This window comes from Rattus rattus, chromosome 13 (genome assembly GCF_011064425.1).
Source record: "Rattus rattus isolate New Zealand chromosome 13, Rrattus_CSIRO_v1, whole genome shotgun sequence".
Taxonomy (NCBI): Eukaryota; Metazoa; Chordata; class Mammalia; order Rodentia; family Muridae; genus Rattus; species Rattus rattus.
Window position 1 is genome coordinate 7892337 of NC_046166.1, and position 24402 is coordinate 7916738.

General features: G+C 40.5%; 1 protein-coding gene across 3 annotated transcripts in view; it reads left to right on the forward strand.

The window, feature by feature from the left end:
* Nucleotides 1-43: 43 nt before the first annotated feature.
* Nucleotides 44-24402, forward strand: part of Parg (poly(ADP-ribose) glycohydrolase) — a 111371-nt gene continuing 87012 nt past the window's right edge. The window contains exons 1-7 of one of the 3 annotated variants that reach the window (XM_032918644.1): nucleotides 44-126; nucleotides 6439-6505; nucleotides 7183-8145; nucleotides 8947-9130; nucleotides 12590-12712; nucleotides 12818-12901; nucleotides 18397-18471. In XM_032918644.1, the coding sequence (XP_032774535.1) occupies nucleotides 6468-6505; nucleotides 7183-8145; nucleotides 8947-9130; nucleotides 12590-12712; nucleotides 12818-12901; nucleotides 18397-18471 (1467 nt within the window). In that variant the 5' untranslated portion in view covers nucleotides 44-126; nucleotides 6439-6467. Of the gene's footprint in view, nucleotides 558-6438; nucleotides 6506-7162; nucleotides 8146-8946; nucleotides 9131-12589; nucleotides 12713-12817; nucleotides 12902-18396; nucleotides 18472-24402 lie in introns of those variants that run through there. The other 2 variants (XM_032918643.1, XM_032918645.1) reach the window with 2 other exon arrangements.

Below are 24402 nucleotides of genomic sequence, written 5' to 3' on the forward strand. Positions count from 1 at the left end.
CGCACTTCCGTTTTGCGGCTGTGTGCGGCCCGGAAGTCGGAAGCGCGAGACGGCTGCTTTCCGGTGGTGGGAAAGTGAGCCGGAGCCGGAGCCCGAGCCTGAGTGGAAGCGGCACGTCCGGGGCAGGTGGGCTCCCTGCGGCCGAGCGGAGGCGAGCGGCTGCGCAGGGAGGGTCTGGCTCGGAGGCCCGAGGAGCAGCAGCCTCAAGAGCGGGCCGCTGCAGAGAGGGAATGGTGCGGGGGGCGCCGAGAAGGAGGCGCACTCCGTCCCTGTCAGGGTTGGTGAATGAGGCTCTCCGCCCGGGCCGGCCCGGGGACTGTGCGCTGCGGGTCCCAGCATGAGTGCGGGCCCCGGCTGTGAGCCCTGCACGAAGCGGCCCCGCTGGGGTGCCGCTGGAACTTCTGCGCCGACTGCCTCGGACTCCCGGAGCTTCCCTGGCAGGCAGAAGCGCGTTCTCGACCCCAAGGACGCTCCCGTACAGTTCAGGGTCCCACCGTCCTCGTCAGCCTGCGTCTCGGGGCGGGCGGGACCGCACAGAGGCAGCGCCACCTCGTTTGGTACGTGGGAAAATAAAAATCTTTGTCCTTGTTTCAGTGTGAGGACCATGGGATTCCAGTCACTCCTAACTGATCTTGTGTCCACAACTCTGATGACCCCGTTGTTCAATCACTAGATACCACTCGTAGGAGAGAGGGGCTGCAACTTTTCTAGTGGCTGCGTGGTGTGGAAAACTTTGATGGACAGTTGCTAACCGGATGGACCTCACCTGTATGCTTTCATCAGCTTGGATAGAGAAATTAAGGAAGTCTAGTTGTATGTATGAAGCAGAAGAGCGCTTCAGTCACCAGAAACCGTAAAGAAAGTTGTTGCAGTATACTCAGTCAGGCTCTGACTTCCCAGAGTGCACGGCAGTTAGTCTTAGCTTGCTGGCACTGTGTTTGTCCCTGGCACACGATATTGCACACGATATTGAACACGAGGAACTTGTTCTCTTCTTTCATACCTTGAAATCTATGAGGCGGGATAAACAATGGCATGCAATATTTAGAGAAAGTAAAACAACCAAGGAGAGAGAGTTTAGGAACACCAGCCTTTTAGGAGAGGCCTGAGAGAAATGCTCAGTGAATATGAGAAAAGTCTCTAGCTGTGTTCTTTCACGCGGAGCCAAGAACATTGCTGAAAAGCATGCACTGGTGCACGGTGTGAGAGGCTGGGCAGAGATCAGGGCAAAGGTGGACTCTTGTCTTTCTTGGGAACACTAAGAAGCAGACTTGAAGCAGGTGTTCTTTTTTGTTTTGAGACAAGGAATCATTGTATTGTCCTGGTCTGGAGCTCAGACCTGCTTCCTAAATACAAAAATTAAAGGGACCTAGTCAGGTCCTTTCCTGCCTATGGCTTGACCCAAATCTTGAAATAATTGGATGTCTAGTAGAAATGAAGGGGGTAAGGTAGAAGGAACAGCATACCTAAATACTGTTAGAACTGGAACATGGGGTTGCAGAAGACTTAGGTAAGCTTTATTGTGGATGAACTTAAGTGCCGTTTAAAGGACTTATACTTTATTTTGTATTTAATGGGCCTCCTGGAAGATTTTAAACAAAGCAAAAGAATGCCATTTGGTTAATATTTTATAAAGATGGGTTAAGTAGTAGCTTTTGGACTTTTTAAATTTCAGGCCACTGTATATTTTTCTAGTACCCAGTAATTGCTGTAACTTAGTACCATAAATATGCCATATTTATGACTGAAATATTTCATGAACTAGCATCCTTATATGTGGTAATGCGTGTAATACTCTTATATTTTCTGTTGTTTCATTTAATTAGTGCTTCTCATTTTTAGTTAGTAAAACAGGTTAAAGTTCACACCATAAATAGAGCGACCAGTTTCAGGACATACAGAACAGTTGCCCAATAAGTGAAGTACTTAAGGGTCTAAGCAATGAATGGATTTTAAATTTAGGATATAGATTTCAGAGAACCTGCTAAAAAGGAGTAGGAACTGAAGGACTATAGATAATGGCCCTGGCTTCTGTGACTAGATCATCTGCAGTCTTACTAACTTTATTTGCATGCTTGCTGGGAGCTGTTGGTGTTGCAAACTTTTTCTCATTAGTTGGACCTTTTATGCCAAAGAAAAATGAAGTTAATTTTCACTTATGTGTTTTCTGTATACCTGCCAAAGCACCAGTGAACAGAATATTCAAAGTCTCAAATTTTTATACTAAACCATTGTTGCAATTCTTAGAATTATTTCTGGAACTTGGTATTTAAGTTTTTTACATATAGGTATCCTAGAAGTGGATTGAGTAGAGAAAGCCTATTCAGTATCTTTTTGTTTTCACGGATACAGCTCATACATTGATTGAAATCTGCAAATCTCTGCTTAGGCAGAACTCAGCATGCTATTTGCATTCTGATGGCAAATGACTTAACCAGTTGGGTTATTATAGGAGACTTCCTGGTGCTCCTTGAAAATTCAGGTGAATTTTACTGTATTTTATGTCCTTTGTGTCTGTTTTTAACTATTTGGATCACCTCATTGAACAACAGTGTGAATGACGTGCGTGAGAGTAAATCGGAATTGTGTCAAGTTATAAAGGAGATTTGATTTAAGTGTTGGGAGAGAATGTATTTGTAGACTAGTTCTTTTGTAGTAGCCTGGACACAGTGTTTTCTCTCATTTGTATTCTTACTAATTAATACATTTACTCCTCAGAAGTAGAGAATTGCATTCCGAGGTAAGGAAACAGACTCAAAGAGCTGAAGTATTCTGACCATAATAATGCTGGTAACTAGATAGAGAGGTCTCAGTCTAGAACTGAAAGGGCTCATTGTGTATCTTTGTTGTCCTAGTTAGGTTTACGATTGCTGTGAAGAAACACCAAGATGAAAAGGAAGTTAGGGAGGAAAGGTTTTATTTGGCTTACACTTCACATCTTAGTCCATCATTGAAGGAAGCCAGTACAGGAACTTGGAATCAAGAGCTGAGCTGATTCAGAGGCCATGGAGGGGTGCTGCTTACTGGCTTGCTCACCATGGCTTGCTCAGTTTACTTTCTCATAGAACATAGGACCACTAGTCTAGGGTTGTCCCTGCCCACGATGGACTGGGCTCTCCCACATCAAAAATGCCCTACAGGCTTGACTGCTGCTGGATCTTGTGGGGGCAGTTTCTCGATTGTGATCCCTTCTTTCAGATGACTCTAGCTTGAGTCCAGTTGACCTAAAACTAGCCAGCTCACTTGTCATTATTCTTTCTGTTGCCTCTCTTATTTGGTATGATTATCTCTAATTAAAATGAAAGAAATTCCCTGAGATCATTTTCTGTTTCCTTAAGTAATAAGATGGATTAAACTCAATAGTCATGTGATATAATGGAAAAGAAACTTTTAGAAGTCAGAAGTAGTAGTATTGGAAAGAGTAAGGCAGTCCTTTCTCTGGGGTTCAAACATGGACTGGGGAATATTTGATTAGCAGGATACATTGTTTCCTTACCACTTGCCTTTCCCCATTCATTTTTGTCAGGCTCCAGGAATCATAATTGGAAGCCTAAAGCTGGGAGGATCACTTTCCATGTCCGGGCTTCAGGAGGCAGATAGCCAGCCCCCTATGGTTTCCCTGGAACAGGCCTCCTGGGTTTGCAACACTTGAAGTTCAAGTTCTGTGGGCTACTTTGTATATATTAGAAGACTATCTTAGTCACTGTTGCTATGAAGAGACACCATGATCAAAGTAATTCTTGAGCCACCATATTGGTGCCAGGAATCAAACCAGGTCCTCTGTTCTTAACCACTGAACCAAAACACACAGACCAAAACAATTCTTATAGAAAAAGTGAAATAATTTGAAAGGGCTCATCGTGTATCTTTGTTGTCCTAGTTAGGGTTACGATTGCTGTGATGACACACCAAGATGAAAATTGACTGGGGGCTTGCTTATAGTTTCAGAGGCTTAGCCGTTCTCATTATGTCAGGGAGCGTGGCACTGGAACAGTAGCTGAGAGTTACTTCCCGGTCACAGGCAGCTGGAGACTCTGGGCCTGATGTGGGTTTTTGAAACCTGAAGTTCCACAATTCAGTAATACCGGACCTACTCCAGCAGGGCCACTCTCTGACGATGAAGCATTCAATATATTAGACTATGGTGATCATTTTGATGCAAACCGCCACAAAGAGTATCATATATAATCCTAATATCTCAGAAGAAGTTTTAAATTCTGATTAAAAAAAAAATTGTGTTTTGGCAGTTTACCGCTTTGAAATTTGAAGATTTTCTGAACTATACTTCATGTACTGATTTAGGCTTAGTATTCATACTTGGAATGCTCGGGCTAAAACATGATTTCAGATTTTGAAACTTTGCATAGAACACAGTGGTTAAAGCACCTCTAATCTGAAATTTTTAAAATCTGAAACGGTCCAAATCAGCCCTAGGGTTCACAAAGTTGGATTTTGAACATCGCATCCATCTAATGTAATTAAATAGAAAAGATAGAGCTATAGAAAAAAATTTCATCATCTCATCGTTTCTCCTCAGATTTGTAGGAGACATAAAAGAATAAATCACAGAGTGGTATTTAACAAGAAAGATCTGGGGTTGGGGATTTAGCTCAGTGGTAGAGCGCTTGCCTAGGAGGCGCAAGGCCCTAAGTTCGATCCCCAGCTCCGAAAAAAAGAACCTAAAAAAACAAAAAAACAAAAAAACAAAAAAACAAGAAAGATCTATGCAAATTACTTTTTGTCATGGAAAACATTTAAAGAATGCTAATCAATTTTTTTTTTTACTTTTACTGTTTTATGGAAAGTATATGATACTTACGTACTTTTGTGGAAGTTGGAAATTATCTGAAACTCAAATATGTGCATCACCTGAAATGTCTTTCACTTGTGTTCCCATCTCAGTTATGGATAAATTAATTATTTAGGCCTGTATATGTTTTGTTCATATTATATTACTTAAGGTAAAATAGGAAAATAAGAATGACTTAAGTTTAGATTCTTAATATTGCAACTTAGAAAACAGCTAAGAATGATTAAGATTTAATACTAAAATAGACACATTCAATTCATGTCCAGTATATTAAAACCAGCAAGCATATGCATTTCTAATGGTTATATAAAATGTGATTTATATTTATTTTCATTGCATCACCCACTTCTGAGCTAATCATTTTGTTTTTGCCGCTGGTCATATCCATTTAGTCATTTCTTTGGCATCTCAAATTTAGTATTTCATAATCAACCCAATCATATTTCTCCCAATACCTAATTAATTCTCTTATTTCCCATATTTCTGCTCAGTGTTACTATGATCATTCAAGTCTTTCAAGCTTCAATCTTGAAGTCTGTGATGACTAAATTCAATTGTACTTATCTCAAAAGAAGCTATTTTTGTGCCTCAGCCAGTAATTTTTACATTTTCAATCTAGTTCATTATTAAAACACGCACACACACACACACGCACACACACACACACACACACACACACACACACACACACACACACACACATTCAGAATTTCAGCTCCTCTCATTCTTCCCTCACCCAGATTCTGAGTTATTAGGGTGGGGGTGGCCCTGGGATTCCCTTATTGCTGGCCTTCTCGTGATCTGGGTGGCTGAGAACTACTGACCTAGATCTACGGTAGCTCTCTCACTCAAGTGTGGCTTGTAGCCCTCTTTCTGTACTTGTGTTTCTCTGGGTCCTTCAGGGTGCTCTCCATGATGTGGTCTTAGATCACCTTCAAATTAAACTTTTTCAGTTCTTTTCATCTTTTTGCCATTGGCACCTTTCCTTTCTGTTGCTACCTGTTTAAATTTCAAAGCAAAATTTCAGCACTACCTCTTTCAAGAAATCTTAACTGATTATTACCACTTGTTCTTATCTTGATTTTTTTTTTTTTTTCCCTCCCTGGAAATATCTTAATTCAGGTCAAGACCTCTTTTAATGGTAATTAAGGACTATACTTTTTCTGAGCATATACCACAGAGTGTCCTAATCCTTTACATCAATTATTAATAATTTAAACCTCACATTAACCCCATAAAGATGCTGTTAATATGTATACTTTATAAGTGAGGAATCTGAATCAGAGAAAAGTGTGGGTTTTTTGTTTTTGTTTTTTTTCTTTACACAGTCACAAAGGAAGCCAGTGAGGTGGACGGATTTTAATTCAGATGTTCTGAGTCCAGAGCCTGTGATCTTTAAACATTCGGCTGTACAGGTTTTTAGGGGTCACTCTCAACTCTGTACTGACACATTAGTTATTCCTGTCTTATCTCTTAATATTTGGAGTTGAAAAGAGAAGCTATGTTTTGTTTACCTCACAGAGCCTAGCAAAAGGCTTTATATCTACAATAGGCTATATATGTTTTCTATTTGAAAGAATTTATATGCATATGTATTTAATTTTTAATTTTGATTTTTTTTTTTGTAGTTTTCAAACAAAAGCCTATTACCACTTGGATGGATACTAAAGGACCCAAGACAGCTGAATCAGAAAGGTATAAAAAGACATTTCTATATGGAGAAATGAATAGTTGTTTTAGCTTGCCTCTTTTTTGTTTTTAATTTCTTTTTGTTTTTCTTCATCTACCCTCATTAACTTTTTGAAGTTTAAATATTTTTTAGTTTTTTATATGCAGAGATGCTCATTTATTTGTGAGATGAAGAGATAAAAGAGAGATAGTTTCTGACTTTAAGATACTCATGTACAGGGGTTGGGGATTTAGCTCAGTGGTAGAGCGCTTGCCTAGCAAGCGCAAGGCCCTGGGTTCGATCCTCAGCTCCGGAAAAAAACAAACAAACAAACAAAGATACTCATGTACAGTAGTGGTTATAGACACAAAAAAATATAACTACTGCTTCATGAGGTGAGTGTATCAGTGAGGGTGTGAGCAGGTAAAGGTATGACTGGTGGCTGTCATGTGGAAGGAACAAGTCACCAGCTTTGCCTGGGCCTTGAAATCTGAGATAGGGGTAAGCTTAAGATCGAAGGAAAGGCAGGTTGGCAGGCACCCTGGGGAGGGCATTGCGTGCAGGGGCACTGGTGCAGAGCAGTGAGCAGTAAGTAAGCTGTGTGTTTAGGTCATCACAGAGCACACTTCTGGTCAATACTTTAATCACTTTACTTTCTGTCCTTTGTAATAAATTGGTTTTAGTTCTTTCTGCTCTCTTCCAGTAAAGAAAACAACAATACCAGGACTGACCCCATGATGAGTTCTGTGCAGAAAGATAACTTTTACCCACATAAGGTAGAGAAATTGGGAAATGTTCCTCAACTAAATCTTGATAAATCACCCTCTGAGAAGAGCACGCCGTATTTGAACCAACAGCAGACTGTAAGCGTGTGCAAGTGGCACAGTGCAGGGGAGTGTGCAGAGCAGCTCTCGGCCAGCAAGCCTTCAACAGTGACTCAGGCACCAAAGCAGCTTAGTAATGCGAACATTGATCAGTCACCCCCAACTGATGGCCACAGTGACACAGATCATGAGGAAGACAGAGACAATCAACAGTTCCTTACACCCGCGAAGCTTGCAAATGCAAAGCAAACAGTAGGGGATGTGCAAGCCAGGAGCAACTGTAAGTGCAGTGCATCTTGTCAGTGTGGGCAAGACTGTGCAGGCTGTCAGCGGGAGGAGGCCGACGTCATACCAGAGAGTCCTTTGTCAGATGTTGGTGCTGAGGACATTGGAACTGGATCAAAAAATGACAACAAGTTGACTGGACAGGAAAGTGGCCTTGGCGATTCACCTCCGTTTGAGAAAGAAAGTGAGCCTGAGTCACCAATGGACGTAGACAACTCGAAAGCCAGTTGTCAGGATTCAGAAGCAGATGAGGAAGCAAGTCCAGTCTGTGATGAGCAGGACGAGCGCCCTTCCCAGACAGCAAATAAACTTGCGAGTTGCCAAGCAAGAGAAGTTGACGGCGATCTTAGGAAACGCTATTTGACTAAGGGAAGTGAAATTAGATTGCATTTCCAATTTGAAGGAGGGAATAATGCTGGGACCAGTGATTTAAATGCCAAGCCATCTGGAAACTCTTCTAGCCTTAATGTAGACGGTAGAAGTTCCAAGCAGCATGGAAAAAGGGATTCTAAAATTACAGATCATTTTGTGAGAATTCCCAAGTCAGAGGACAAAAGGTAATCCCCTCTTCCGTCCCACTTAGGAGTATCCCTCCATAGCATGATGTATTTTTAAATTTTGTAGAGGGAATTAAAGTAATTATTTATAGTAAATTATTTGTATTTTTAGTAACAGTTTATGCTAAACTAAATTTAAGTCTCGATTTCAAAGTATAAATTCTAAAAAGCCAGAAGCAGAAAAAAAGAAGTGATGTTTAATTGGTGATCAGGTTTAGTTTCATGGACTTTGTTATGGAGTTTATGGGCATTATTAAAAGATGAAAATATTTTGTTAACTGTGGTTTTTTAGCGTCCATCTAAGGCTTCTTTTATACAACATGTTCTAATGCTCTGACAGGCAGACATGTAATACTATATTTTATAAATTAGAAAACTGAGGTTTGGGTTAGAATTTCACTAAAGCCCTGTAACTGTGGATGACACTACTAGGATTTTTTCATGTATATTTAAATATCTATCTTTACTGTTATTCCATAAGGAATTTTAAACCTTGATTAATTTTCCGAGGTTTGCTTTGTAGCTTGTGACACTGTTTATTTTGTTGAGAAGTAACTGATTCTATGACATGTGACACCTGTGACTCACTTCTGCTTTTAAAGGTTATTTGATGTTTGAAAGTCTCTTCTCTAGGCTATTGGAAACGAGCTTTGGGGTTTTAAAATAAACTTTGCAAGTCTTCCTTATAAAGCAAGTTTGTCACACAAAGAGAGTAATATTCTTTGCAAAATGTGTACAAGCATATTTAAGGAAACTGAAACAGTAAATTGCTCATGACCGAGTGTATTTTCTTGACCTTAGAAAAGAACAGTGTGAAGTCAGACATCAAAGAGCAGAAAGGAAGATCCCTAAATACGTCCCACCTACCCTTCCTCCAGATAAGAAGTGGTTGGGAACTCCTATTGAGGAAATGAGAAAAATGCCTCGGTGTGGGGCCCGCCTGCCTCTCTTAAGACCGTCTGCAAACCACACAGTAACTGTCCGGGTGCGTATGGCTCTTACCCAGGAGCAAAGAGCTTCCTTTTTATTTCTTCTCCTTCCAGTTGATTATATTTTTATACCCACTGCATGTTAGGTATTGTTATTTTGTAAAATAAAAAAGTTTAGAGTTATTTATGGTTCAGCCCATTCTCCATCTTTGCTCTTTTCTTAGATCTTTCTGATCACTCTCCATTACTACCTCACAGGTATTCAGACTCAGCACATCTAAAACCACTCTCACTCTTTGTTAAGTTGTGGTAAAATATACATCATATAAAGTTTACCACTGTAACCATTTTTAAGTATGTGATTCAGTGACATTGAGTGTATTGACAGTGTTGAACAACCATTGCCGATAGCCATTTCCAGAACTTTCTATCTTCCCAAATGGAAATTCTGTGTCCATAAAGCAGTAACTCCTCGTTCCCTGCTCCCGCAGTCCCGTAAGCTTATGGCCCCCTCCCTAGTCGGCTCTCAGGCTCTCCAGTGGAGTTTTAGCTTCGTGTCTTCTGCTGGGCTCCGACCTTACCACTAACCACTTGGATTTCTAGACTCGGCTTTGAAAGCTCAGGGGAGTTATCCACCATGACTCTAACTTTTACGGTACATGAATATAAAATCAAAATCATGGGCAGGGCCAGGGTCTGTTGCTTTTTGAGAGCTGCGTGGGATTCCCCTGAACTTAATGTGGGGAAACAGTTCCTTGGTGACCTCGTGCAGACAAGAACTCTAGATCTCTTCCCAGCGACTGTCTCAGAAAGTCTTTGAAACAAACCCTCTACTTTTTATTTTTATTATTTTATTTTTAATCTTTGAACCTGTGGTAGGTGAAATCTTGGGTGGGTAAGGCCTTACAGTTTTTGAGAAGCCCACAGGTACCCTTCTTATTGTCCAAGTACAAAGTACTGGCTTGGCCTTTTTTAGTGATGAGACCTACTTTAGCAACCATACTTTCCTTGCACGCACGCACACGCACACACACACACACACGCACACACCATATGTACACACACTCATACACACACACACACCATATGTACACACACTCATACACACATACACACATGCGCGCACACACACGCGCGCCCTTTCCCTAAACTATGAGCTTTTCAGCTCTTTTGTCCTTTACTCTTGCTATAGATCTGGTTGAAACGGCTTCACTGTTCTGCTGCTTTAAATTTCTTTCATATTTAATAAAGCAATCTCGCCGTTTTAGAACTCGGCTGCAGAGGAAGTCTTAGCAGATGGATAAGCGTAGACAAATCGTCTGCCAGAGTGAGACACGAGTGACTTCTCGTCTGCTCTAGCTTGTTCCTCCAAACTTTGTCCATAAACCAATCCCAAATGTTTCTGAACCACATCATGAGGTACATAATAAACTCACAGTCGGGTTTCCAGGACTCAGTCCATGGTTGCTTTTGTCTGTTGCTCTTGGCCTGCAGCTGTGTGGTACATCACAGCACGAGGGGATTTCTTGGCACTCTGAAAGCAAAGAAGAGAGAGGAAGAGGTCAGAGGCTTGCTTCACCTGAACCAGAACAAAGGTTCCAACACCTTCCACAGTACCAGGGCCTGGGTTCTCAGCTTCTACTACTTGGTCCTTTGGCTGGTGCTCAGGATCCAGATGAACAGAAATCACACTGTGACTGTTGGCCTCTACTCCCAGTTTGCTCCTCTTTCTTCCTTAGAGTTCCGCTGTGGTTTCATAACCTTAATGACGTCTTTTTCAGCTCACTCTATCGAATCTTTCTAGAATAGGTCTGTAATTTTACATATCTCTCATTCATAACATACTACGCTTTAAAAGATTGTTATGCGATTACTCTCTGCAGTGAATACGTGATACCAGTGGGGTGAACCTTGAAAGCATTCTGAGAAATGACAGACCTAAAACCAACAAGTTGTATGAATCCGTTTATTTGAAACACCTAGAATGAAATGATTGATATGTTTTTCCTCAAAACTTAATGCTTATTGTGTGTTTACATTGGCACATACATACACAAATGTATGTGTATGCCAGGTTCTATCTTAAATCTGCTGGTGAAAAAAATTAAATACTCATTCATTTAATTTTAGTGAAGGTAAAAACCTGTATTAGGGCTGTGGAGATGACATAATTGGTAACATAATTGGTATTGCTTGGCACATAAGCATGAGGACTTGCGTTTGATCTCCGAAACTCATAAAAACCAGGAGAGATGGCTCAGCAATAAGGAACACTTGCCGCTCTTACAGAAGACCTCAGTTCAATTCCCAGCACCCAGGGCAGCTTAGCACTACGTATAACTCCAGTTCTGGGAGGGATGACACCCTCCTCTGAACTCTGTGGACACTCATGAATATGGCATAGGCACAGACATATACACACAAATAAATGAAAAAACAAATCTTTTAAAAAGCCGAGTGGCACAGTGCTTACCTGTAATTTTAAGAGGTGGGGGGGGGGTGGATACAGGAGAGTCCTTGGGGTTCACTGGCCAGCCAGCCAGTCTAGCCATTTCAGTGAGCTTCAGGTTTAGTGAGAGACCTCTGTCTCAAAGATCTAAGGCGATTAAGATGGATGGCTTGCATACACTAGCTGAGATGAGGCCTCCAACACATGCAGCAGAGGGTCTGGGTTCAATCCTGACGACCTGACTTTGGTCAGCGAGGTGGATAGTGATAGAGGAAGGCACTCAATATTGACCTATAGCCTCTGGTCTGTACATGTGCACATAACCTGCTCGTGCAGTCTGCACCGCATGAACACATACAAACATACACCGAAAAGAAAAACAAGTGTTGTCTTGTATAATAGTGGTCTACTAAAATAAAGAACTATATTAACTACTTATTTAAAGCTTCTAAAGATATCACGGTGATAAAGCTAGCTGTGAGGATGAGAATTCAGCTTTAAACTGGTAAGGTAAGGAGATGGTAACTGCTCTAACTGCATTAGAGGGAGACCGTGTACACACAAGCATAGAGATAGCTGTGGCAGGACAGAGGCAGCTATGTCCCTGCACTCGGGAGGTTTCTGATTTGTATAAAGTGGATGGTGTTTGGTAGGTGCACTCGGGAGGTTTCTGATGTGTATAAAGTGGACGGTATTTGGTAGGAGCTCGGGCAGAGTCTGAAACAGGCTCTTTTCAGAGAGGATGTTATCCAAAAGTTGAAGAAGAGTTTTACAGGGCGTCACGATCTGGAGCTGCTGGAGTTAGAAGAGGGAGGTAGAAAGCTGTTGGCAGTTTAGGCAAGCAGTGAGGAGGTTTCAGGCTCAGACTGCAGGTAAAAATTCACAAGGCGTGGTGATCGCTAACGTGAGGTTGGCAGCATCCTAAGAGGGGTTGGAGAGGTGCCCTGCCTGGGAGCTGGCCTCCACTTGATAGCATTTGCTTGAGCCGCCTTGCTTGTACTGTTTTGTAGAAGGAATACTTCGTTTTCACGCACTTACGGCTTTTGTTCTTGACATTGTATTTCAGGTAGACCTTCTGAGAGCAGGAGAGGTTCCAAAACCGTTTCCAACACATTACAAAGATTTGTGGGATAACAAGCACGTTAAAATGCCTTGTTCAGAACAAAACTTGTACCCTGTGGAAGATGAGGTAAATATAAAAGTCCCTGGGTCATAGTCTAGCATGTTTGACTTTTGAGATTGTGATGCACAACAACTTAAAACGCATTGACCCGGCCCTTTTCTCCCCTGAAAGAATGGTGAGCGAACTGCAGGGAGTAGGTGGGAGCTCATTCAGACCGCACTTCTCAACAAATTCACGCGACCCCAGAACCTGAAGGTATGTTCTTTCCAGTCCTGTCTCCTGTACAGCAGAGAGGTAGGCCCTCAATCTTCATATGCAGTGTTTGTGTCCTGTCACTTAATGCAAGCTCTTTAGAAAGGTTCTTGGTTTCCATAGAGTCACTAGTAATAGAGTAGAAAAGTTGAGACTTGTAAATGACTTGCCTAGAGCCATGCAGAATAATTTGGTGAATGCAGTATGAATTAGTTTCTTGGTTCTGCCCAATTTCCTTCAGCTTAAGCCTCTGTTTTGGTTTGTTTTAAAATTATTATGTTTTGCGATGTGTTAATAGAAAATCAAGAAAGAATTACGACCGCAGCACTTTGTTGCCCAAAGGAAACAGCCTACTGATGATTAGGATGCACATCAAATATTCTATTTTATTGTTCTTATTACGATAGGAATTTAATTATTTATTAGTGTTACATATGAGCAGTAAATTTTTTATTTAAGAACATAGGGTAATTATTAGATTCTTTTCCCTTAATATCTACAATAGACATAAACATGCATATTTTGTTAGAGAATTATAGCCAACAACATAGTACTTACATAAATAGTGGCACAGGTGTCTGTGCTTTATGAAAATGGTGCTCATTTCCTTTCAAAGGCTTGGTTTGTCATGGTCACTTTCTTTGGTTTCATGGTTTCTGCCAAATTAATCTAAGCTTTTATAGTTCTGTGGGTTTTTCCCCCTATTTTCTTTACATGAAAATAATATGTGTACAAGTTTGTATTTTGAACATTTTATCCCTTTCAAACAGCAAATTGTTTTTTTGTTTCTTTGTTTGTTTGTTTCCTGAAACAGGGTTTCTCTGTGTAGCTCTGGCTGTCCTGGAGCTCATTCTGTAGACCAGGCTGGCTTCGAACTCACAGAGATCCAAGTGCTGGGATTAAAGATGTGCACCACCATGACCCATATACTGTCTTTCAGTGGTGAACTTGTAAAGCTGTTGTTGAAGTTTTTTGGAAAGCTGAGGGGCATTATTATCCCTGGGATTCTTTTTTTTTTTTTTTTTTTTTTAAGATTTATTCATTTATTATATGTAAGTACACTGTAGCTGTCTTCAGACACCAGAAGAGGGCATCGGATCTCTTTACAGATGGTTGTGAGCCACCATGTGGTTGCTGGGAATTGAACTCAGGACCTCTGGAAGAGCAGTCGGTGCTCTTAGCCACTGAGCCATCCCTCCAGCCCGGGATTCTTTTTTTAAACCTTGTAGTGACTCTTTAAATTGGCTCCTTCAAAATGCAGATTTTCAAGGTCTGTCAGTTGTCAGGATGTTGATTTCATATGTATGCTCATGAATCCCATGTACTTACACGTTGTCAGGATGTTGATTTCATATGTATGCACATGAATCCCATGTACTTACACATTGTCAGGATGTTGATTTCATATGTATGCACATGAATCCCATGTACTTACACGTTGTCAGGATGTTGATTTCATATGTATGCACATGAATCCCATGTACTTACACGTTGTCAGGATGTTGATTTCATATGTATACACATGAATCCCATGTACTTACGAGTTGTTAGGATGTTGATTTCATATGTATACACATGAATCCCATGTACTTACACGTTGTCAGGATGTTGATTTCATATGTATGCACATGAATCCCCGTGCACTTACGAGCTCACCCGGTTCTCATGTGGGCGTGTATCAGTTTGAGTTTTGTTCCATTTTAAATATAATAACCCAGCATTTGATTTGTTTGTTTTCGTGATCCAGGTAAAAATAATTTATAGTTAATTTTCTCTCTCTTCTTCTGTCTCTCTCTGACTCTCTTTTTCTGCATATTTTAAGCCATTTATCTAAGCCCTGAATTGATACTGAGTATTTTTTAAATACTATATACAGAAAAAATAATTACATTGTTTTTACTCTTTTCTTTACCATCATAAACAGTCGATAGATGTTGGTGGGTGCGAAGATGAGGTCTTTCTCCAGATTTCCTTGCAGATAGACATGGTAGTGACACTTTGATTCAGATCCTCTAGGGTCCACTGGCTTGGTGCAGTCCATGACAAGGATTGTTTCTGCCTGTGTAAAGCACACTCACGTTCATGCCTCTTGTGTTTGGGCCTCTGTCTTCACAACCCAGTCTCAGACACTTGCAAACCCTTCGTGGTGACTATCCAAGTGCCACTGGGAAAGCACTGGTCTTCTAATTGGCCTATTTTTTTTTTTAATTTTTATATGTTTTCTTTAAGCATACAGAACAATTGTACTGTTCTCCATTAGTCTGCTCACCTCTTCAGCAGTTCCTTATGCACCTCGATTACTTTAGGATGGGGCAACTGCTTTAATGTGATTTTTATCTTATCAACAAAACGATGTAATCTTTCAAGATTCCTCATATCTGCTGTAGTAATTTCTTCACTCAAAGAATGGGATGTGAAGTGAGAAGTAAATATTAAGCCTGTGATGGCCATAACCTTTGTGCTATTTATTCATTTCGGGGTAGATTTGGGGCAATCGGATATCCAAAGATTAGAGGAGAAACAGTAGTATCCTTAGTCCTAGTTCTGTTAATAGTGTACTGGATAATTCATACAGAAAGCACCTGTGTTTATTATTGTGAGCTAAAAGGAACTTGGTAGTTGAAGGCTCACTACAAACTGGCACCCAACTTTCCTAATGAAAACCTCAAGGTACTGTTGGGGTTTGAAGACTAGAATAAAAGCAAACCCAGTCAGCCCACTTGATAGCATCACAGACAGGGAGGTAAGCAGTATTTATTATTATTCCTCATGTTTGGCTTTGACCAGCTTAAAATAAGAAATCTGAGTTAGGGGGCTGGGGATTTAGCTCAGCGGTAGAGTGCTTACCTAGGAAGCGCAAGGCCCTGGGTTCGGTCCCCAGCTCCGAAAAAAAGAACCAAAAAAAAAAAAAGAAATCTGAGTTAGGCATGGCAGCACTTCTTGTGGTTCTAATCCCAGCACCCACGTGTGGTGTGAAGTTTGCTGTGAGGTTGAGACTAGTCTGAGCGACATAATGATTTCATACTATAGTGTGAGCGACATAATGATTTCATACTATAGTGTGAGAGACATAATGATTTCAAACTATAGTATGAGACCCTGCCTCGAAAAAGAAAGAAAAGAAAATTGTAGCTAGAATTAAAACATGCTCAGCTTTTTCTCTTACAGTTATTCCTTATACAATAACTTATAGCTGTCTTTATATTTTTTACATTGATTTAGCAATTATAAATAACCCAAGTATAAAGGAGGGTGTGCCCAATTATAAGCAAATACTCCGCCACTTATGTAAGAGAGTTGAGCATGCTCATTTGGTATCCTGAAGTGGGCTTGGACCGTAGGTAGCATACAATAACTTTATTGGGGTTAATTTAACTATAAAATGTGAGGAAGGAATTAGAAAATAAGCAGTGTCTGAAATGTTTCTCTTTATCACCTTTGAGGAACGTGTAGAGCAAACCCTGTTGACGTTTGTGTCTGCTGCTGAGGTAGGCCTCCACAGTCGACACACACCGTTCTCGTCATCTCCGACATTCACCTGGCTTCTTTACAGTTGCTTTCTCTACGCTGGCCTCAGATAAAAAGTTTGTTCCTTTTTCCACTAAAGATTAGCTGATAATTTATGACAGGAGTCTTCAAGCTGTAGTGCTTGATTTAATTGAAGATTTTTAAGATTCACCTTTGTGATTAAATCTAAATGCATTATGTGGCCATTTATTTGTTTGTAGACAGACATTACTATTTACTTTATCATATAACATTTTGAAACAGCCTACCAAGGACTCTTTAAACATCTTTTAATTCTTAATAGAAAATGTTGTTTTATGGCTTGTGAGAGAAAAATAAGAGCTTTTACCTTTGTTCTATGGTTAATGTTTTTCTTTTCTGAAGGACTGTAGATATCCCTTGATTCCTAGTTAATATGATATATTTTTATAGGTTTGGGTTTTAATGAAGATACTTGTTCATTGTGTGACATGAAATATTTTCTAGGAAGCTTTTTATTAATTTTTTAGCGTGGAACCTTTATAGTAATAATTTAACAGTGGATTTCAGACTTGAGTATTCTCTTGGAAAAAAATTGAATTAACAATATAGTTGTTATTGAATTCTACTTATTAGTTTATTAATTATATAAAATAGGGGCAAAGTAGATATATAAAAGAGTTAGATAAGAGCTAATTATAAATACTGGTTTCCTCTGCACAACTAACGGATTGCATTATGCATATCCAACTGAGGAGACCCAGTGCATAGTATTAGTTACTCAAGATGTTAAAACTTTGACCAGTAGATGGCGTACTTTGACTTACCATTCTATATGAATATAGAATTGGTGTGAAATGGGAGGCTTTGTATCATCATACAAAGTTTTGTATAGCTGTGGTTTACTTCTGTGATAAAATAGAAGTGTGCTTCTTTGGCTGTAAAATAATTCAACTCTGTAGGAGGATTTGAGAAAATATATATACTTTTTCTATACTAACAAAATTATATTTTATACTTTATAAAAATAGTTAATAGTAGGGCCTAGAGAGATGGATCAATTGAAAACATACTTGCCGTGCGAGCACAAGGACCTGAAATAGGCTCCCCAGCACCCGTTTAAAAAGGCCGAGTGTGTGTCTGTAACTTCAGTGCTTAGGGAGATGGAGATAAGGCAGATCCCTGGGGCTCTCTGGCCAACCAGTCTTCAGTCAGTGAGTTCTGGGTCAGGGAGAGACCCTGTCTCAAAAACTAAGGTGATGAACAATTGAAAAAGACACTGAACAAGGACCTGTAGCTTCTGTATGTATATGGACATATTTACACACTTAAGTACAGGAACATATCAATACAGCCATGCATGCCCGCATTCTCATTCTCTCTCTCTCTCTTTCTCTCTCTCTCTCTTCTCTCTCTCTCTCTCTCTCTCTCTCTCTCTCTCTCTCTCTCTCTCTCTCTCTCTCATACACACACACACACACACACTTGAAGGTGAGGGGAAGATATCATTTTGTACTTTAAGATCATGGTCTTCAGTCAGTTTTCTTTTAAATGTTTTCTTCCCTTCCTCCCTCCCCAGTGGTATTTTAGTGCTACAAGTGACTATGTATCTGTCGTACATGAGAATATCTAAGTGTGTGTGTGTGTGCACAGAGAGAAGTGGACAACACATATGTGCATACAACATATGATGTCAGCCACAGATCATTGTAATTTCTTTATTTTTTTAATTCCCTAAGGTCTGATTTTTGTGCAGTTGGAGTACATTGTCCCCATTTAGAATGCATGCTTTAGGGTAATTATGTTTTCTTCCTATTGCTTAACATTTTTAATCTTATTTATCTTCTGTGAATAATAAATTAGTCTGTATTCTGTCTCTCCGTAGCTACTAATGTGGAATAGCTAATGTCTGAAGGGAACTTGCTTAGCATTAAGAAATTTACTGGAAGTAATTTACAAGAGATACCTTACATGACTGTGTTATAAGATTTTTGTTTCTATTTTTTCCATAGGATGCTATTCTGAAGTACAATGTGGCATATTCTAAGAAATGGGACTTTACAGCTTTGGTTGATTTCTGGGATAAGGTAAAAGTCTGCTGGGTTTTTTTTTTTTTTTTTTTTGGCTGTAAGATGAGACTGTTTTTTAAAAGGGTCTAAGAAAAGTACATACAATTCTTCATAACAACAAAATTTTATTTTACTTTAATGGTTGTTCAAATGCTTGTCTTAGGTAGATAATTTGGGTCTGACATTTTGTTTTATTCTCTTGTTAAAGTAATTTTTTATATTGTTAATACTACTACCATCGTCAGTAGAACGAACTATCTTTCATGCCTAGATTTTCCCTCCCCGTTTGGGTTTTTAGACCCAAATGGGGTCTCACTTTTTGCCTTAGGCTGCCTTCAAACTGCTGACTGTCATGCCCAGTCTCCTGAATGCTGGGATTACAAACAGGAACCACCCCACAGGGATCGTGACTTCTTGATACATAAAATCACTACTGTACTAATAAGTGGGTTGCTAAATTTTACACAAGAGTAATGTATGTGTATGTGTAATTACACAGTAGTAACTCGTGTGTTATGTATATGTATGTATTCCCGTAGTTCGGGTAGTTTCTTTAGATTATTCCAGATTAGATGCTTAGGTGAGAAGCCACAAAAGCACGGAGCTCCTCCTCCTCTGCATATGTGCTGTGAGGTCATTGTCCCTGGCTTCAGCCGCTCTCCGTGTGTTCAGCATTGTAAGCGCATCACCAGAGCAGGGTGGCAGCAGCATCTCTCTTAGAAAAAAGGGCAGGAAACCTTTTTTTTTTTAACACTAACACATTTTACAGGGAGGCCTGGTGGTGCATGTTTTCATCCTAGCGCTGGAGAGGCCGGAGGAGGCAGGGTTAGACTCAGCCTGCATATAGAGTTCTGCTTGAGCTGAACTGTGCAGTAAGCACCATCATTTGTTTAAGACATTTGGGCGGTTCCTTTCTTTTTAAATTGTTTTGAACTTTGTACTCATTGTTCTGTGAACGTGAGTTTTTGATGCTGTGAGCTAAGTATCTGAAAGTGTACTTGCTGAGAAGTTTCAAGTGTGAATTACTTACCAAAGCGCTTCCCTAAACAGTGGTAGCAGGCTTTTGTTAAGTAAGTTTCCACTCAGGACTAGATTAGTGTACAGTCTTTGAAAAATTATATACAGTTTGGGTCATTTGCATTTCTCATGTTATTTTAATTCTCTCAAGTATTTATGCTTCATTTGTTAATAATACAACATTGTTTAAAACATTATAAATTAAAATACCTTTAATATTCCCTAGTTTTGATTACGCAAGAGAGAATAGTTACTAAACCATGAACATGAACGATTTTCTTTCCTCGTGTTAGAGCCTTGTGTTTTCCTACCTAGCTGTCTTTCAGGTAAATAATTTTGAGGTAATTAAAATCATTATTATTTTTTCATCTCATAAATGAGTAGCTGTGATTTCAGATTGGGCTTGTTGGTCCAAAGTGACATAGTTTGTCTTTGGTGGGAACAGGGCTAGCCCAGTCACATGTAGTTATCCTGTAATACTCCTCTAGACACAGCTTGCTTCTGTCAGCTGCCTCATTCTCTAAGCAACTGATAAAGTCCCTTCCACCTTTTAAAATTCTCTCTCCAGATTTAAATTTTTCTTCATACCCTTTCCAGAATGAGATGTCACCTTTTTCATTTCCGTGACTGGTGCCTTAATTTGGGACTCTTCACTTTCTGGTATCATCTAACAGTTTGAAGCTTTCTGTCTTTGCTAGCACGTGGTGCAATGCCTTATGTAACTGTCAGACCCTGTAAATGTTTGTGGTGTGGCTTCAGCTGTGACCAAGTGGACGGATTGGTTTGCAGAGTTATCAATCAATTCAGGAGAATATTCGATGAAAACTGCTTTAAATTAGCTGAGTGAAATGTTTGTGATTTCTCTCATTAATCCCTCCCCAAACCCACAGCACCCTCAGATACGATGACCTCTGAGCTGATGACATTTCTGGCTTTCTGTCAGTTCATTTCCTGTGCCATTAATAGACTCTAGGAGTCTGTTCTTTAGGACTTGTGCTGGTGATTCAGTGATCAGAGACTATTGTGTCAGGTGTTAGACGGGAATACTATTTCAAACTTCAGGTCAGCGCTGCTGCCCGGGAATCATCCTGAAATAGGAAGGTGCAGTTGACACAGTAGACACTGCGCCGCTGTCTCTCTCTGTCCAGAGTGTGTGTTGAGCACACATCTGTAGGACTGTAGGTTGCTTTCAGGTTCACTGTGTATCTGGATCATGAAGTCCTCGTTAAAACACAGAATGATGCTCACTGACCTCCCTGTGGTTCCCACTTAGAAAGTTTGCCTATGTGTATGTGGTTCCAGAGGTCCTGCTAGCACCACTGACAGCTCTGTAGTCTTAGACACATGTAGTCTTTTACATGAACAGTTCAGATAGCCACTTTGATTTCTGTATAGAAATGTTTTAAGGATTTAAGCCAAGCGTCAAATATCTGAAGTCACTCTTCAGGTTATAGAATGCTAATTCAGTGTTGTTTCTAAAAATGATTCTGTCGAGGTTGGAGAGATGGCTCAGCGGTTAAGAGGACTTAACCCTAGCTCTTCTAGAGGTTCTGAGTTCAAATCCCAGCAACCACATGGTGGCTCACAACCATCTGTAATGGGATATGATGCCCCCCTCTTCTGGTGCGTCTGAACAGCTACAGTGTACTCACATACATAAAATAAATAAATCTTAAAAACAATGATTCTGTCCTAGGCACATTGAATGAGGATTTTTAATGTTAATACTTAAGAATGAACAAATAAATATGTTGCTGTCTAAACTTTACATCATTGGCTATTTTTTTAGAGTAAATTCCTAGCAATATAATTATTGGAGTCAAATATATTATGACTTAATGTGAAATGTCTGCAAAGACTGATTTTAAACACTTGGTTTCTAGCTGATGGGCTCTGTTTTGAGAGGTTGTGGAACTTTTGGGTGTGGAGACACAACTATGACCAGTCTTAGCCCTGCCTTCTCTACCATGAGGGACAGTAAATACCCTGAGAAACCACAAGCCAAACTAAATCTCTTCAGTTGTGTCTTGCTGTGCGTTCCACTGCAGTGTGGGAGAAGTGATGAATGGAGAACACTGGTTAGCACTGAGAATGGTGTCACTGGTGCTGTAAACCAGCCTGTGTGGTTCAGAGGCCTTCAGAGTCATCCTTTGTAGAAGTGAAAACAGGTTTGAAGCGGTGGGCAAGAGAAGCCTTCACGGGCTGTGAGAACGGCTCTAATGGAGCAGTAGTCGTAGTGCAAAGACCGCAGTGCTGGTAGAAGTGCAGACTGGAAAAGCTTGTAATGGGGTGGCAGGGGAAGCAGGGGAAGCAGGGGCCTGGCCTAGAGAGGCTGTTTGTTAGATTCGGGCAAAGCATATGACCACTTTCTGTTGTGCCCTGAAAACTAAGTGACGCAATTCAAAGGAATGGGTAAGGAAATCTCAGGCATAGCATTCAGATCGTGGTGTAGTTGTTATTGCTCAAGTCTTTAGTGAGGGTGTAATGAAAATTTAAAGCAAAATATGCAGCAGAGAGATGTGAAATATGTAGGAAAAGAGTGACTTGGGTTAACGTTGTAAAAGGGGGGAATGTTAAAGAGTCTGTATTATTTAAGTTTTAGTATAATTAAGGATGATTCATACTGGGACAATAGAAAAGGTGCCTTGAGGGGAAGACCCCAACTGCTGATGCTTCAGCTTGTTTAAATGCAAATTCATTTCAAAGGAAAATTCCTGAACAAAGAGAACGGTCTGCCTGTCCTGCTTGAGCAGGACTCCCTAGGGCCATATTTTCTTAGGTCCCCAGAGGGAAGCCTTCAGATACTACTGCTGCTTCTGGTAGAAAAGGGGCCAGGCTACTTCTTAGCTGGTAGCACAACTTAGTGTGTTGTACATGGAGCTACTTTTGCAGGCATGCAGGATGCAGAAACTAGACTGTGGAGCAACGATCCACGAAGGACCCAGGAGACCTGTTGAGCCAACAGCAGGTCGCAGTCATAGTTTCTGTTTGGAGGTCCTGAACAGCCTGTGTGTAAAGCTGTGAAGCAAAGCCCAGGCCGAAGTAGAGCCGAGTTGTAGATGCCAGAGATGAAGTGGCATCCACTTAGGAGAGCTGTCGGCACTGAGTGTTTCCAGAGGTGTCAGAGTCAGCGCCTGGACCCTGGTAACGCTGACAGCCCAGACACGGCCACCCATCTTCAGTAGGCTACTAGTAAAAAGCAAAGAAAGGAGGTATATTCAGCAAAGCCACATCAGGAAGAGAAACTGATAGAAGTCCAGTGACTTTTTATCCCTTAAGTACATCTTCAGAGTCCTGATATGAGGTTTTGGTTTAAGTAGAGGTCAAGTAATCCGGCTTGAGGAGTGGTGCCATCATCACTGACCCATCATTCTGTTGGCTCAGGTAGCTCTTGAAAGGTAGTCAGTCCCTCAAGTCAGAACTGTGGGATCTGGCTAACAAGTTCTTCCCAGACGACACTGGGCTTCAACTTTTTTCTTTCCCCTACTATGAGATTCTTTGGAAAAGTCCAAATTCCTTGCAGATTATTATTTCAGTAGTTTCATAGCCAAAGGAGTGGTCAAGGCATAGCTGTCTCTTTATGTTATTATTCTGCCCTGGAGGCATTACAAGTGGAATACCCCAGCAGAGAAGCCATATATGCTACAGGTGTCAGAGCTAGAGGGGCACGAGGCACAGGTAGTGTCCGTATGAGTCCCAGGTCCCGGGAGTGAGCTCAAGGGTCTGGCGTTTGTCCTCTCGGGTGTTCGTCTTCCGTTGTTGTGACAGGATTGTTTATTCTGTGCCGTTGTGTGTTGGAAATTGTAGCTTCCTTGGATTTGCAGGAGCTTACAGTGAGGAGGTTGCCTTCACTTTTCAGAGGAGACTTCGGGTTTGGAGTTTTGAATAATGTTGAAACTGAAAGACTGTGGGGACCTTTGAAGTTGAACTAAATACGTTTTGCATTATGAGCTGGCCATGAGCTTATGGGGACCAAGGGCAGAATACTGTATTTAAATGTGGAATTCTCCACAGGCTCAAGTGTTTAGCACCCGTATCCCCAGCTTGTGGCTGTGTGGGGAGGGGTGTGGAAGCTGTTTGCGATTGGGCCGAGCTAGCACACGTAGGGCCATGAAGGTACGCTTGCAGATAGTGACCCAGTCTCAATTCTCACCTGAGCCTTTGTCTTTCCCAGTCTCACATCCCCAGTGTCCCAGCCATCGATCGGCTGCTCCATGTTACCTATATGATGGACTTGATCTTCTCAAGAAATAAATCCATTTTCTCTTGTGTTTCTTGTCACAGTTTTAAGAAAAGCAACTAATGTAAAGATTATATGAATTTTGAAGACGTAGATAATAACGCCAGTTTCTGTTCCCAGAAGGCAGTTCTGGATTCTAGTTCTCACCACAGCATGCGAGAAGCCTCCTCACCATGCCTTTCTGGGGGTATTTATTGTCACAGTATGAATGTGTATATAACCATTCTATACAATATCTTTAGAGAAGGGCAGAATGTGTTTCTTGAGTTGCTTCCTGACACACAGCACCTAAAGGTTTTTGATATATTACTAAGAAAAGTAAACTATAGATAGGACAGAGATTTATCAGAGATAATGATACAGTATAATATGAGACTTCTGATTTAAGTGACCTGAGTTCTCAGACTCTGAATACTTTTAATGATGGGATTTATAATTAGATTATGAGATTTACAACTTGCCTTTAAAAGTTTGAAATTTTTCTATGTACATATCATATACATCCTACAATTTTCATAGATGTAAAGAAATTCTTCAGTTGCTTTCAAGGATAGAAGTAAAAGAAACTTATACTATTTATTGAAGACCTTTCTATATAAAAAGGAATCACTGTTTATTGATCCCCTACTTTTTTGAAATTTAAATAGAAATTGGATAAATTTAGAGAGGAAACTAGGTTTTGAGATATGTAC